At 40.5% G+C, this 15705-nt stretch overlaps 1 protein-coding gene across 4 annotated transcripts in view; it reads left to right on the plus strand.

The window, feature by feature from the left end:
- LMO7 (LIM domain 7) overlaps positions 1 to 15705 on the plus strand; it is a 202668-nt gene that overhangs the window by 146345 nt on the left and 40618 nt on the right. For 3 of the 4 annotated variants that reach the window (XM_079903483.1, XM_079903484.1, XM_079903485.1), the window contains 3 exons: positions 215 to 413; positions 4649 to 4901; positions 9155 to 9184. In XM_079903483.1, coding sequence (XP_079759609.1) covers positions 215 to 413; positions 4649 to 4901; positions 9155 to 9184 — 482 coding nt within the window. Of the gene's footprint in view, positions 1 to 214; positions 414 to 4648; positions 4902 to 5871; positions 6151 to 6421; positions 6623 to 7457; positions 8178 to 9154; positions 9185 to 15705 lie in introns of all 4 variants that reach the window. The other variant, XM_079903486.1, reaches the window with a different exon arrangement.

Genomic DNA, 15705 nt, shown 5'->3' on the forward strand with positions numbered 1-15705 from the left:
TAGTCACATGAGTGCCAAGTATTAGTTGTGGGAAAACATTTACAGATGTATATTCTGATTTTTATCAGATTTTTTCTGATTTTTAATGGGGCAGTCTCATTGCCTCACCTATCAAATGCAGCACAACTTGAACTATTGCAAATCAGTAAGCGATAACTGATTACATTTTTGGAAGTTTATGCTAACTTACAAGTCTTTAAAAAATGTTCTTCAGGCACTCGAAGAGTCCAGCTTCCTGAAGAGGAGTGGCAGAGACAGTGGTTACGGTGATATCTGGTGCGCTGAGCGTGGAGAATTTCTTGCTCCTCCAGGCAACTATAAGAGAGAAGATTCATTTGAAAGCTTGGACTCTTTGGGGTCTAGGTCATTCACAAGCTGCTCCTCTGATATCACGTTGAGGGGGGCACGTGAAGGTGAGTTACGTTTTGGACTGGACGGTTTATTTTTATTTCTTTGTGTATTGAGAGAAAATTGGGAATTGGAGAGAGTAGAAAAATGGAGTGAAACTATTGAGGCAAAAATTTCGCCAAGAAGTATATTTTTGTAGAGATGGAAATATAATTGGGGGTGTCTTTTCTTTCCTTCTTTCCTTCCTCCCTCCCTCCCTCCCTTCCTTCCTTCTCTCTGTCTCTCTTTCTGTCTGTCTCTCTTGTTCCTTCCTCACTATATTGCCACTAGAGGGGTGATAGTTTCACTTCTTTTAATCTTCTGTTTTTAGAGGAGTTTGGGGAAGAGACAGTTAACTATGACCTGTTTTATCAGCGATAATCTATCCTAATTCTTTTCTCTCCAGATTCGGGTTTAATAATCTCTGCCTCTGAGGCCTAGTAACTGATATATCTAAACATAAAGCAGAAAGTAAATAAGATTCTATAAAAGTCTGTTCTAGCTCCTGAATAAGCTTTCTTTCCTTTTCTTACTTTTCTGCAAAAGATAAAAAAAAAAAAAAACTTCTAAGAAAAAACAGGAAAATACTTTAATAATTATCTCTACCTAAGAAAAGAAATGATTGATATCTGTCATGATAGAATATTATGCTAAACTTTGATTAAGTAACAACACTGGCATTGTGTTAGAAAACATCTTTTGCGTCTGTCAGGGTCAGAGTAAACCCAGGACAAGTGTGAAAGGAACGTGTTAATGAAAGTTTCTGTTGTGGGAAGGAACTTTCTTTCAAAATCCCAATATTGTGGTCAAATCTGTTATTTAAATGCAAGTCTTTTGCCCCTGGCTATTGGGTGGTGTCAGAAATTTCTGACTGTATGCCTCTCGCAATTCAAATTGACTAGATTGAAACCACAAGTGAAGTTTCTTGAACTATTTCTGTTGCTTCCACCATCAGCATGAAAAATCGAGAGTTCTGGTTGTGAGTTTTTGCCGGATTGTTAGAGAGTTTTACTTTGCTTGTTTATTTTGATTATTATTCTTTATTTTAAGTGTTTTTCCTAATGTTTTTTTTTTGCGGCCTAATGTTTTTATTATAAAAAATTTCAAACATCAGCAAAGTTGGAAGAATTTTACATGAATACCCATGTACCTGCCACCTAGTTTTACCGTAACATTTTACTGTGCTTGCTTTATCACATACCAAGCTCTCATTCTCTGTGCATTAATTATCCATCTTATTTTTTGAGGCACTTCAGAGAACATTACACTTGTCCTAAATGCTTCAGCATGCAATCATTAGCTAGAATTCAACCTTTATTTGCTGTTGTTCTTTTTTTGTTTTGTTTTGTTTTGTTTTTTGGGTTTTTTTTGCGGTACGTGGGCCTCTCACTGTTGTGGCCTCTCCCGTTGCGGAGCACAGGCTCCGGACGCGCAGGTTCAGCGGCCATGGCTCACGGGCCCCAGCTGCTCCACGGCATGTGGGATCTTCCCGGACCGGGGCACGAACCCGTGTCCCCTGCATCGGCAGGCGGACTCTCAACCACTGCGCCACCAGGGAAGCCCTATTTGCTGTTGTTCTTTTAATGTAAATTTACATAAAAGCAATGTACAATGAATTTGTTTTTCAAAAATAGAATGAATCCACAAATATTATAACAAAACCCCAAATTCTTTAGCTTTTTGAGTAGTCGTGGCATTTAAGCGTTTAAAAAGTTAATGGCTATTTGCGTTAACCTTTACAATTAGTGCTGTATTTGTTGGCTGTTTGCTGTCTAGCTTTAATGTTTTCATAGCCCAGATGACTCTTATAATAGTTTTAAGGAAATGAATGAGTTCATAATTCATCTGAGTGATTAAAGCTGTAAAAGCAGAGGTTGACATTCTCAACCCACTACATTACTTTGTCCTGACTGAAGAACCTAACACATGTGATGTTTGAATTCATATCTGACCAACAGAAATAAAAGGGACCCGTATTGAAGGCATGTGGGAGTATACAGACTCCAGTCAGTTCAAATGCACTGATCCAGTGGTGTGACTTGAAGCACTGTCCTCAGATGCTTGTTGGGTTGGGTTCCTGGCCCTTGTGAGGAAAAGCAGAGGGTTACTGTCACGCTGCTTCCTGATCTTGGGAAAGGAGTTGCAGACCATGTTTGAAGAGGGTGGAAGTGAAGACTTGGTAATTACAACTAAGGGAAAAAAAAAAGAAAATCCTGGGGGCCACCAGGATGATAAAACATTTTTGTGATCAGTATGTTGAAATTCTGCTACCTACCAGGTTGTAATCCCAAATTGATGATCAATATAATACTGATGTTAAGATAATATTTTTAGGTTAACAGAATTGCAAAGTCATATTCCTTAGTTTTATATGAAGCCTCTGTTGACTGAAAAAAAAAAAAAGCAAAAACACAATCTAAAGGTTGAGAATTATGTTTTATTCAGCAGACTTGCTGAGGACTTAAGCCCAGAAGACAGTGTCTCAGATAGTTCTGAGGGACTGCTCTGAAGAGGTGAGGGTGGAGCTGGGATAAATAGGAGTCTTTGTAAAACAAAACAAACAAAAAAACAAACAAAAAACAACTCACTCAGGTAGTCAGAACATCAAAAGATTACTGTTAATTAAAGAAAAGCCAGACATCTCAAGTTAATGAATTTCAAGCTTTCCTATGTATGGAAAGATGAAAGAGTCTGGGCTCACTGAAATCATTCCTTTGACATGCACCTTAACTATATGGGGCGAGTAGCCTGCTTTTCTCCATCCTGAATCCCCTCAGGGTGCACAGTCGGGGACAGGTGCAGTGGCTGCTGGCTGGCTGGCCGCAATATCCTTTGTTTACTGATATGGCTGGTGGCATTTTTCATCCATCTCTCTTACCAGATCAAGAATATTTGCCTACTCTGCAGCAGACTGTGCTGGACTAAAAAAAAAAAAAAGTAGCTTTAAAAATTCCGAAGTAGAAGGATCTTTTGTACAAATTTCACATGTACAAGATTTTAGCAAGAATCCTTGACATTTCTCTCTGATTTTCAAAAAATGTACTAATTTAGGAGGCAGTAAAAACAAAGCGCGAGATTATTGACTATTAATCCTTCTGGTCATAGCTGCTATACTTCCTCCTTTCTTTCCATGACTCTCCTTTCCCTGTTCCTGTCTCAAGGTCTCCTAGCTGTGTGTTCAACCGCTTCCTGTAGCCTCCTCTCTGTTACTACTGTAGACTCCTGCCAGGCACGGTGGAGGGGACGAGACTGCCTTTGGCTCAGGTTTACCCTGCAGGTGTGCTCCTGCCTAGAGCCCACAGCTCCCAGGTCCTCAGGTACCGTGCACAGCCAGCCTCTGAGAGCTCCGGCGGGAAGCATGCAACATTTGCAAAGTTTCTTAACAAATACACAGAGGCAGGAAGAAAAGGGCAGAATGGGAGGCAGCTGAAGCTTATATCTATCGTATCTATATCGTATCTATTGTGATGTTTTGTACCCTCATTTCTTCCCATGTATTTAAAAGAACAAACTGACTTTTTTTCTTTTGAGAACAGATTAGTGTTTGTATCTGTCTGACCTTGAGGTGTATCAAAGTATATTCTTTCAAATTTGTGTGTAAATGATGTTGAATCAAAATACAAGGTTCCCAATATTTCCGTGACCACCATCAGAAAAAGCCTCGAGTTCTGTGTTCTCTTAATATTTTGGGGGGACATTAGAAGTCATTTGGTCCAACCTCATGTGTAATGTGTGATTCTTGCTCATAGGGGTCTCACAAGGATCTATCAAACTTCTTTGTGCTTTTTGCATCTCTTTCTTTGTCTTCCCTTGTCTCTCGCCTCACAGAAATTTTGGGTGACTGCATGATTTATTTTCAATGACTGAGTTTCCCTCGAACTACATTCAGATCTCGTTTTAGCCACCTTTGACTTGATTGCTAGATTTTATTCACGTGTATTCCATCAACAAATTTTATGACAAATCGTGAGGGCAAGGAAGACTGGGAAGAAAAGGGGTTCAGCCATAAACCGGGACTTTTTCTGCTTAGAATGTGCAACAGTGAAAGAATGTACTGCATGCATCTCCAGTATGCAAAGCAAGTTCCTCCTGATGGGTCTTATCACAACTTCATGACAAATTTCTAAAAATATTCCCTGCAGTTAGCAGTAGAGCACTGGGTTTCCAAGGGAAAGACAAAAGCAGGCATGCTGTGTGGGTTTCAGTTGGACGAGTAATCTGGAGAGTAAAGCAAATTCTTGTGCCTTTTTTTTTTTAATAGGTTGTGAAAGTGACACAGATTCTGAATTTACATTCAAAATGCAGGACCATAATAAAGATGATATGTCATATCGAAGGATTTCGGCTATTGAACCAAAGTCCGCTTTACCATTTAATCGCTTTTTACCCAACAAGGGTAGACAGCCATCCTATGTGCCGGCGCCCTTAAGGAAGAAAAAGCTGGACAAAAATGAGGATAACAGAAGAAGCTGGACAAGCCCAGTCTGCATAGAAGCCGATGGAACATTTCCAAGGTACTGGGATGCGAGCTGATTGTTGAATTTTAAAATTCAGTCTGCTTTGTGAATTTGCCAGGATATTTAAATTTGGTAAAAAGGAATGGTCCTTAAAATGTATTTCACAGATAACATAGAACTTCATTAATGAAGTATTTCTTTTACTTACCTATATTTTTAGTCATCCGTATCTTGAAGAGATTTCTTCCGTTTTAGAATGTCAGCGTATGATTTGCCGGTTCTTTTTTTAGATGCATGCCTTTAGCTCACTGGTTATCTTTCAGCTTCCTGGATGACTTACGTTGTTCATTGTGAGCTCTGCTGTGTTACTTTCTTCCATTATTTTTTTTCTGTGTTGACTGAGCTCAGTGGACACAAAAAGAATCCTTTTATTTCCCATCAAATCAGCAGAGCAAAGCATGATTTTTCGAATCCAGATTCCTATCAGAAGGAGGTGTATGGTTCTGAAAGTGGATCAGACTCGGAGGAGGAACGGAGGTTGCCGGATATAGTTTTGGATGACTTAGCCAACCGTAGATTCCAAATGAAAAAGAGGCCCGAGGGTTTCATCTCGAAAAGCATCTCTCCTAAGTCTTGTGCACCAGTCTTTTCTCCTGCTGACCCATTAGCCACTGAGCTATACAGAATGACGAGGTCAGAAAAATTTCTCTTGGATTGGAATGTCTATTATGCTCTTGATTTTTAATATGTAAAGTAACACCCCAGATGGTTTGCAATTTGTCTCTCTCTTTTAACACATTTTGTAGTTGTCTTTGGCCCTTCTGTATCAAGCTCTTCTCTAATTAAAATGAGATGCTATTATAATGCCTTAACTTTGTTGTAGGAGCTGGAATGATGAGACTGATGAGAATGGGAACTAATTGGCTGCATTCACAGTGTAAACTTTGTGAGACAGAAAGCATGCCTCTTGTGTTCTGTGTCACAAATTGCTCACGCGGTGTCTTAACTGGTTGGATGTTTTGAACAGTAACGAGAGGAGAACTTGGGGCACAAACGTGGAGAACTGGCCAACAGTACAAGAAACTTCAGACTCCTCTTGTTATTTGGAAGAGGCAGAAGAAAAGACAAGCATACCCAACACTGTAAGGGATGATCTTTACGTGCGAAAGCTAAGCCCAATCATGCCAAGCCCAGGGAATGCTTTTGATCAGTTTCTTCCCAAATGCTGGATCCCAGAAGATGTGAACTGGAAACGAATAAAAAGGGAAACTTATAAACCATGGTATAAAGAATTTCAGGGCTTCAGGTTTGTCTCTGTGCATGTTTCTTTTATTCTGGTGTCCGCTCAGTACCCTGGCTGGGTACATTCTATGTGTACTTTTCATGAGAGAGGTTAATTTCCCTTCAACATCTGTAGAATTGCTAACTGAAAAAAACTACTGTCTAAATTTAAACTTTAGGATCTGGATCGTAAAAAGTCCTCTCCATAGCCAGAGCTTGACATTATTTTTAGTCGCATCGTTCTCCAATTCTTTGTCTTCTTTTCTCTTTCCTTTCTCTATGTCACTCTACGGTAGAGGGAATTCAGACTCTGACGATGAGGATTCAGGCTCTGACAGAAGCTCCGCCATTTTTAGTAGAATACAAAAAGCAGATCATAGGCTAGACAGCAACTGTCAGAGACGTTCACTCTTGCTGGAACTGGCTAAGAAATGGACCAGAAACTCCCGGGACACCCATGCAGCCAGGAGAACTAGTGGTGCTTCAGATGAGCCCAGGTGTACCTGCCTGCATGAGCCCGCCTGCTTGGAGTCTGGCCTGTGACGCCTGTGCCAGCTTCTGCTGCTACTTTAACCTCTGGCCATGACGTGCTGAGTCGTGAACACTTAGGCACTTAATGTTTAGTTATAAAAGCATAACGTATGACATCGTGCTTTCTGTACAAGCATGTGAGCTTGAAATTCTATAGGATTAAATATTCTTTAGCACAATCACGTACAAGAGAGTATATAGTTACATGTGGCATAGACAGTTCTTGGGAAAACCGTTTTGAAAAGGCTTTTTAGGCAGTTGACCTAATTTTACAGTTGTGCGATGTGTGGAGCTGTGGAGAAAGGAAATAACTTATAGACAGACACTGGGACAGGCGAGACTGGTGGGAAAATGCAAAGAGAAGATTCATAGGAGTCTTTAATAAAGCTTCAGAGCATTTTATTTAATCTGCTGACAACCAGTGCTTGTTGCTCAGCTCTTGAAGATCACTGCTGCTTCTCTGGGAGGGGACTTAGGTCGTTGTGGCCAATGGGATGAGGAAGGGGTGGAAGGGAACACTGTGTGTATCAGGGAGCTTCACTCTCTTCCCGTTCTGGCCCCATCACTTGGCCTCAGTGGTGCCCACTGAGAGATACACTCTGCTCTTATTCCTTTAAATGGTGTCCAGGAAAGTCATGGATTACGGCATTAAATGCTGGTCTTTCTTCCCAGCAAGAGTCCCTCCCATGGCCCCCCAAAATAATTCACCCACAGTGACTGGCTAGTTGGTCTGCTACCTAATTACCTTTTCTCCCCAAATTTAATAAGATTCTCCCTTCCTTTTTCTTTTCTATGCTTCAGTCAGTTTTTATTACTTCAGGCCCTCCAGACATATTCTGATGACATCTTGTCTTCCGAAACACATATCAAAATTGATCCCACTGCTGGCCCAAGGCTCATAACACGCAGAAAGAATCTCTCTTATACACCAGGATATAGACCAGATGACCTGGAGATGCCAGCCCTGGATCCTGACTTAGAGAATGATGATTTCTTTGTCAGAAAGACTGGGGCTTTCCATGCAAACCCATGTGTCCTTCGGGCTTTCGAAGACTTAAGAAGGCTTTCTGGGCAAGACGATCCTGTAGAGCAAGATATAATACTGCAGTGTAGGGAAGGTGAACTTGTACTTCCAGACCTAGAAAAAGATGATATGATTGTTCGCCGCATTCCAGCACAGAAGAAAGAGGTGCCTCTGTCGGGAGCCCCAGATAGATACCAGCCAGTCCCTTTCCCCGAACCCTGGACTCTTCCTCCGGAAATTCAAGCAAAATTTCTCTGTGTACTTGAAAGGACATGCCCACCTAAAGAAAAAAGTAATAGCTGTAGAGTGTTAGTTCCTTCCTGGAGGCAGAAGAAAGATGACATGTTGGCTCGTAAGATCCAATCTTGGAAGCTGGGAACTACTGTGCCTCCAGTGAGGTTCACCCCTGGTCCCTGCAGCGAGGCCGACTTACAGAAGTGGGAGTCCATCCGGGAGGCCAGCAGGCTTAGACACAGGAAGCGGCTGATGGTGGAGAGGTCAGAGTGTGTTTCTGCAAGGATTTGCTTGTCATGGATGGTCTTGTGTGACTTTTCTTGTGTGAGAAAGTGGCATCGTATTGCCCAGCTCTGCATGTCATGAGCCATTTGGAAGCATCCTGTAAAACATTGATTTTGCTTTGAGAAACCTTTAGTCTTTGTGTGGAAAAAGTGCAATTCCATATTTGCACATCTCAACATCCCCTCTCTGAGACCTGTTTAAGAAGGTATATACACAAATGTTGCCCTTGGCCTTAAGGATGACTATGATACTATTCTGCCACATTGACGTTTCACGAAAATGTTTTCCAATTGTATTTACAGACTTTTATTCTCACGTCCAGGCATTTCTGAAACAGTCTGGTTGTTTGGTTTTCCATGTTTCTCATATTTCGGAGTACATGATTTTTGTGTAAAGATTTCCCTTAAAATATGGCATTGCAAGTTTCATTTAACTTGATTTTGATTTTGACCTAGACTTCTTGGACTATCGATGTGTGACTTTTTAAATTTATGGTTTAAAGTTCAGTGCAAACATTATTAAAATGCATGAATGTTATTTGCTGTCTGCTACACTTTACATGTATGTAATTATGGCCATTTTGATAATGAGTCTGCATTTATGTGTTATGCAACTTGCTGTTTTCATGACTGTTCAGTTTGTTGAACTTTGGGATTGACAAATATTGGGTTAAATGAAATTAGTAGATCTAAATCTAACTTATTAGTTCCTGGCAACAGGAAGCTTTTTTAAAAATGGGTTTGTTGGTTCAGAGGGAATCAGGAAATTCTTTATCTTAATCTGAATTCCTTGAGATATGAGATCAATGAGATTTTGAGACATGATCAAGAATGTGACTGAAGAAACAACCTTTTGAGATTTGTCCATCTCTAGTTCAACTCTTAAAGATGCTGATTTAGAAACTAACACAACTAGAAAAAAATGACTTTTAATTTTTGGTTTTCTGATTTCTTAGACTCTTTCAAAAGATTTATGGTGAGAACGGGTAAGTTTTGTGGTTCACAGTAAAAAAAAAATCTGCATTTTCTTTGTCCTTTTTGTAATACATCCTTGCATTTCTATCCTGGCATGCCACTAAATGGGGGTGCTCTGTGCTGTGCATGAGACTTAAAAAATGGGAAATCTTTCTTAATTCTGAAACCAAATGGTAATATTTCTGTCTGAGTGCCCAGTGCATGAAGTCCTATAGGGCAGCAACAGTTTGTTTATTAGAAATCGAAAATTCAGGCCCTTTTTTTTTTTTTTTTTTCTTAAGGAGTTGATGAAAAGTCACAAAAACACGTGCCTGAGATTAGGTGTATTTATTTTGGTATCTGATTGCTGCATAGACCAAACCTCTCATTTCTGGATGTTGAAGCCCAAATAACTACGTTTTAGAATATCTATGATGGAAAGAGAGTATTAGCATTTACTTTGAGGTTGGAATGCATGCAGTTGGCATTATCTGTGTACTCTCAGTTCAAGGGGAGCTTTGTTAGTTGGGATGGTGAGTGGCATTAGTCTTCCCTTAGTAGGATTTGGAAACACTTTCAAGATTCCTGATTAGGGTAAAATTTTATAACATGGCTGTATTATAAAGGCAAATCAGACTTCCAAAACTGCAAAAAAATTAAAATATTGGTAGTTTCCAATATAGCTGCAAGAACTATATTTAGAACTAATTCCCAGTTTTTGTCTACATTGGTCCTCTGTGTCTGAGGATGCAGATCCTGGAGCCAATCCCCCTCGGTTACGGAGGGGCGACTGTCCAGTTGTTTAATTCTAGTCACCTGGTAGACATAAAATATGATAAAAATAATTTTCTGGAAGTATTTTCCCTTTCTAGAATAACTGAGTTAAAATAAATACTTCTTTACTTTTAGTACACACCAACTATGTAGTCTTAGTCATTCTTAGTGCAGAATAACCAGCTGGCTACATCTTAATATTTTATATCAAACTTTCTGTAACTTTGTGAACCTACCTGCTGATACTTTTTGATCAAGAAGAAAATTTAAGTATGTCAAATATTTTAATCTGCCTAAGCCTTTTCATCTCTAAGGTTCTCTAATTTTCAATTAATTAATTAATTAATTAATTAATTAATTTTTGGCTGCGTTGGGTCCTCGCTGCTACGCACAGGCCTTCTCCAGCTATGGCGAGGGGGCGGGGCCACTCCTCATTGTGGTGTGCAGGCCTCTCATTGCTGTGGCTTCTCCTGTTGCGGAGCACGGGCTCTAGGGTTGCGTGGGCTGCAGCAGTTGTGGCTCGCGGGCTCTGGAGCGCAGGCTCAGTAGTTGTGGTGCACGGGTCTACCTGCTCCCGGCATGTGGGATCTTACCGGACCGGGGTTCGAACCCGTGTACCCTGTTTGGCAGGCGGATTCTTAACCACTGTGCCACCAGGGAAGTCCCAGGTTCTCTGATTTTGATAGCTTTGGATAATTTTGATAATGTGGAGATCTTGGAAGGTACTAAAAATTACTATTTAAAGCAATATAACCATTCTAGATGTCAAAGATGTAAAGGAGCGATGGGCAGCTAATTTCAAGTACTTCTCAGCCATTGATTTTAAAAATCAGGCTCCCAGCATGCTTTAAGTGTGCCTTGCAAAGGCACATTATCTCCTATCCAGTTTCTCATGTGTGCTTAAAGCGTTTCCATCAGGGAAGGTGAACAAGGCAATTTTTAGCATGACACTTAAGCATCTGCTAATCTCAGTTCATCATGGGAAAGCTGTTTTAACTTGATAAACAAATCTTTGCAGTATCAAACATTTTGAATGATAAGTTTCAGAGGAATTTTCTTTGGTAAATAAGGCTTTATGATGTAAGCAGGTGGTTTTTCTTGACGAGGATACATATACACTGAGTACAAGTGCTTCACGCGAATGTAAACCTGTACAGCTATTCCAATGGCTCTACCTGTTCCCTCTCAGGAACACACTGTATGACTGGGTTAAGGAAAGAAGAGAAAAACCCAAATGCTGAGGCTCAGCAAGCTAAGGGTTTTCCTGGGCCAGAGCCAGCAGCAGCAAATGCCTTCTGTAGACCGTTTCAAGATTGCTGCTTGCATAGTACACTATTTGTTTTAAAGGCTGTTCCCCATGCCGTTTACTGCCAAGGTAACACAAATAAAGCAAGGTTGTCTGTAAATGCAGACTGATGAATAATGCATGACTTGTCAAATAATGGAAAGTAAACAGATATATCTTCAGAAAACTGAAGTGCATTTTAGACCACTTGCAATTAAAATATATTATTTGGGATTAAAAAAAATTCTCTCAGTTACCAGTGTTTTTCTTAAATTGATCTGCAGTGAAAACAAAAAAAGATTTAAATTGGATTGAGTATAGACATTTAATCTAGAATTCATCTCATGTTTATAAACATGTTTGTAAATGATTATAAACATGAAACAAGTGATATTTCTGGGTGGTATTCCTCTGGATATCGTGTATGTTGTCAAGCTTGGAACACTTACCTGGAAAAATCATTACTGCTCAACATCCTGTGATGGAAAAATAACTGCCTATAACATGAATGCTTTCTTTTTGGTAAGAACCAGGTTAAAGAGAAATGTGCCTCACCTTTTGCAGGCTTCGATTGTTCATTTCTGGCTTGCTTTTTATCTGGCATTTAATACTTCTCACTTTATTTTTAGTAAGACGCTTTGTATGTGGCAGTCATTTTCTCACATGTGCTTTTGTGTTGCATGATTTGTCTTATGGTCCTGTGACATTTGAAAATTTGGTTATGATGCCTCTTGGCAGAAGCTGTTAATGACAAAGAATTTGTAATGATATATAGCTATAATTTTGTAATATGATTAAGCCATTGAGTCTACTGCCAGTAGCAACAGGAAATGAACATTGATTCAAGGTGAAGTTGTAATCAAAGACAACTAAGACACGTATATTTTACTTGTGGGGTTTTGGCCAAAAAATTCTGTAGAACTCTAAGACACGTAAGACAACAAGAAGGAAGGAAAAACAAAGTTGATGTGAGTTACTTTCTGAAGATTTTGCCCCCAAGGGACATTCAGCAATGTTTGTAGACATTTTTGATTGTCACATTGGGTGGGTTGAGGGGAGCGTTGCTACTGGTATTTAGTGCTTTTATAGCCAAAGATACTGCTAAATGTCCTACAGTACACAAGATTGCCCCCTACAATAAATAATTTTGGGGCCCCAAAATGTCAATAATGCAGCTATAGAGAAACACTGATTTAGACTCTAAACCTATAAAGGAAAAGTCTCTTATGTTATCTTATCATTATAATTTATGGTAATTCTAAAGCCTCTTACCCTGGTTTTAGCATTAATTACTCTTCAGAGAATTCCTACAACACCTAATGGAAATATATTTAGAGGTGCATAAATAGGTATATTCTTATCTTCCCTTGAAAGGTGGGGACCCCAAACTTAGCATCATGGAATTTCTGTTTGCCATATAAGGTTATCGGTGATTTTATATTTAGGAAATTTTGCTACATGTTGTTCCTTTTTGATCCCTTAGTTCCTAGATATTCATCTATAAATTTCCTGAGATTGTGTTCTAAAAGAATATCGTAACACTAGTCCCTGCACTGTGGGAAAAGAAAATAAGATTTTAGTGATCTTGTTTTATAATCTACTCCCTTTTTCTTAAACTTCCCCTTCTTTCTCTCTTCACCCTACATGCTATTTTAAAAAATTCTATTCAACTGAAAATACAACATAATAGACCTGTAGTTTTTTGGAAAAATCCAAATGCAGTTTTAAATTGGAGCTTTTGCAAATAAGGAAATACAAGGGTAAATGAACTGCAAGGGAATTATTTGCTAGTAAATAGTATCTCAGTTTGCAGAGGTAGACAGGTAGGTGTTATGTGCATTTTAGAGATGTGGAGAGAGAAACAGATGCCACAGCTTTCCCAAGGACCTGCAGCTCCTGAGTTGCTAGAATCAGACTAGGGTTTCGTACAATGAGGTAATCCATGGAGACTGCTCGGCGGTTGTTGTTGGCACACAGTAAGCCCTCAGAAGTTTAATATTATGCTGTTAACTCTGATAAGGAAGGAAAGAATTCTTCATGATCTGGCTGAAAGACTCCTACACTCAAAAAGTTCTCGATTTTATCAGTGTGGCCTGGGGTGACCTCTCTAATTTGAAACTGCTTTGGGAGTTAGTTTTCAGTAGATCTCTAATGAGCATATTTGCCTTAATAAGAATAGTTGGTGTATAGCAACAGATGGTTATTGAAATGCCATCAACATAACCTGACCCATTATTTCTCCTAACGACTCCTTCCTGGCTTAGCAGACAAGGAACTGAGGCTGAGAAAAGTTAAGTGGTGTTAGGTGGGGGTGAAAATTGGTGCCTCTGCTGGGTCTTACTTCCTGTCTCATTCTGGTGCCTGGCTCAACCTGTATGGAATGTGCCAGGCTTTCTAGAGGTAACTTTATCGATCCCAGGGAACACAAGGGGCTCATATTCCTGCCTTCCACAGGGACTTGTCTACTCTAGCCGTTGTTTGACTTACTTTGTTCATATTGGGGGGACCTCCTGTGTGCCAGGCTCTGTGCTTTGGGCTCCCCGGAGGGTGATGCAGCCTTTGCCCATGGTGATACCATGTTTTCTGAAAAGACACATGTTAAGGTTTCATAGTGCAGGAGGGTGAGGGCTGAAAGGGTCTGGGCCAGTTGAGACTGTCCAGCCTTCCTCCCACCAAAAGATTACTTAAAATATTTACATTTCCAATTTTGTTCTGGAATTTATGTAACCTCATGTGTTGGGCATCCACATTCCCCTCGTACCTTCGTCCTGAAAAAATTTTCTTTTTAGTGAGTCTGTTATTGTATTAGTTCATATAGCCTTATTCTTTGCAGTTATGACTTGAGTTTATATTCTCAAATCATATGATGATTTTTATATAGTCATACCTAGTTAATTATATATGATGTTAACAGCTCAATATATAATTTCATATATGTACTCATATATGTAATTCCTTAATATTCTTGAATAAATCCTATAAAGCTTTCTATATAAAACTTTGGGGAGGAGCCACAATTTCTTACAAAATTAGAAACATTTCATAGCTAGTTTATTTTGCATGATTAAATATGCTAAATCATACCTCATTCTTACCACAGATGTTAAATGAGTGTGTCCTGCATGCCCTGTTAATGTGTTTTCCTTCCAGGCAGCATGTGAACTTGTGAGGGAGGAAAGCTAAACATGCATGCCTGCTTGCACACTACATATGACATAATGCTGAGTGTTAAGTGCCACAAGAATGGTATAACTAAAGCATCACTTTTTGCAGGAAGACTTTATCAAAGTGGGAGAAGATTATCTAGGTCATTAGGACATTTACGAGCACCTACCGGGGCTGGGCACTCTTTTTAGGCACTGGTGATACAGCAGCAAACAAGTCAGACAAAATTCCTGCTGTGTAATCTTACAGGGCGAGGCAGGTGATGTGTAAATAACCATACAATTCAGATGGTGATAAATGCTATGGAGAAAACGAGGGATAATGTGAGTCAGGGGAGAGGGGCATTAGCTCGTCTTGTAGGGTGGTCAGGGGAGGAAACCCCCGAGGTAACATTTAAGCAGCTGACGGGAAGTGAGAGATAAACCATGTGCATATTCGGTTGAAGAGCATTCCAGGCAGATTAAGAGCAGGGAGGGAAGAGGTTGGGCCTGAGCCCGGAAGCCAGTTGGCTGGAACAGAGTGTGTGAAGGGGAGCTCAGTGGGGACAAGAGCAGAGAGGTAGGCAAGGGGCCAGGTAGTGTCAGACATTGAAGGTCTTGGAAGAACCTGCTTTTAACTCAGGTGAGATGGGAAGAAACTGGTGGGTGCTGAGTGGAGTCCTGTCACGACCTGAGTGCAATTTCAAAAAGGTCCTTCTGGCTGCTATGTTGAGAATACGCTGTTGTGCAGAAAGTGGTGGAAGCAGGGAGACTGATTATTGTAATAATCCGGGCAGGAGATAGGAGGGCCTGGATCAGGATGGCAGTGGTGGAGGTGGTGAGGAGTGGTTGCCCCTAGATATATTTAGAAGGTAGAGGGACAGGATTTCCTGATGGGATCAGTTATGTATAAGAGAATGAGAAATCTGGCATGACTTAAAGATCTTTGGCCCAGGGCTTCCCTGGTGGCGCAGTGGTTGAGAGTCTGCCTGCCGATGCAGGGGACACGGGTGCGTGCCCCGGTCCGGGAAGATCCCACATGCCGCGGAGCGGCTGGGCCCGTGAGCCATGGCCGCTGAGCCTGCGCGTCTGGAGCCTGTGCTCTGCAACGGGAGAGGCCACAGCGGTGAGAGGCCCGCATACCGCAAAAAAAAACAAAAACAAACAAACAAAAAAAGATCTTTGGCCCATAATACGAAAGGATGGAGTTGGCTTTTGTTGAGATGAGGAAGATGTGAGACCATGTTTTTGGTCTGTCAAGTTAAGTTTGAGTTGCCCATGAGACTTCTAAGCAGAGAATGAACAGGAAGTTGCATGCACCCAACCAGACTATAGTCTTGCAGGGATCCTG

The sequence above is a fragment of the Stenella coeruleoalba genome, assembly GCF_951394435.1.
Source record: "Stenella coeruleoalba genome assembly, chromosome: 18".
NCBI classification, from domain to species: domain Eukaryota; kingdom Metazoa; phylum Chordata; class Mammalia; order Artiodactyla; family Delphinidae; genus Stenella; species Stenella coeruleoalba.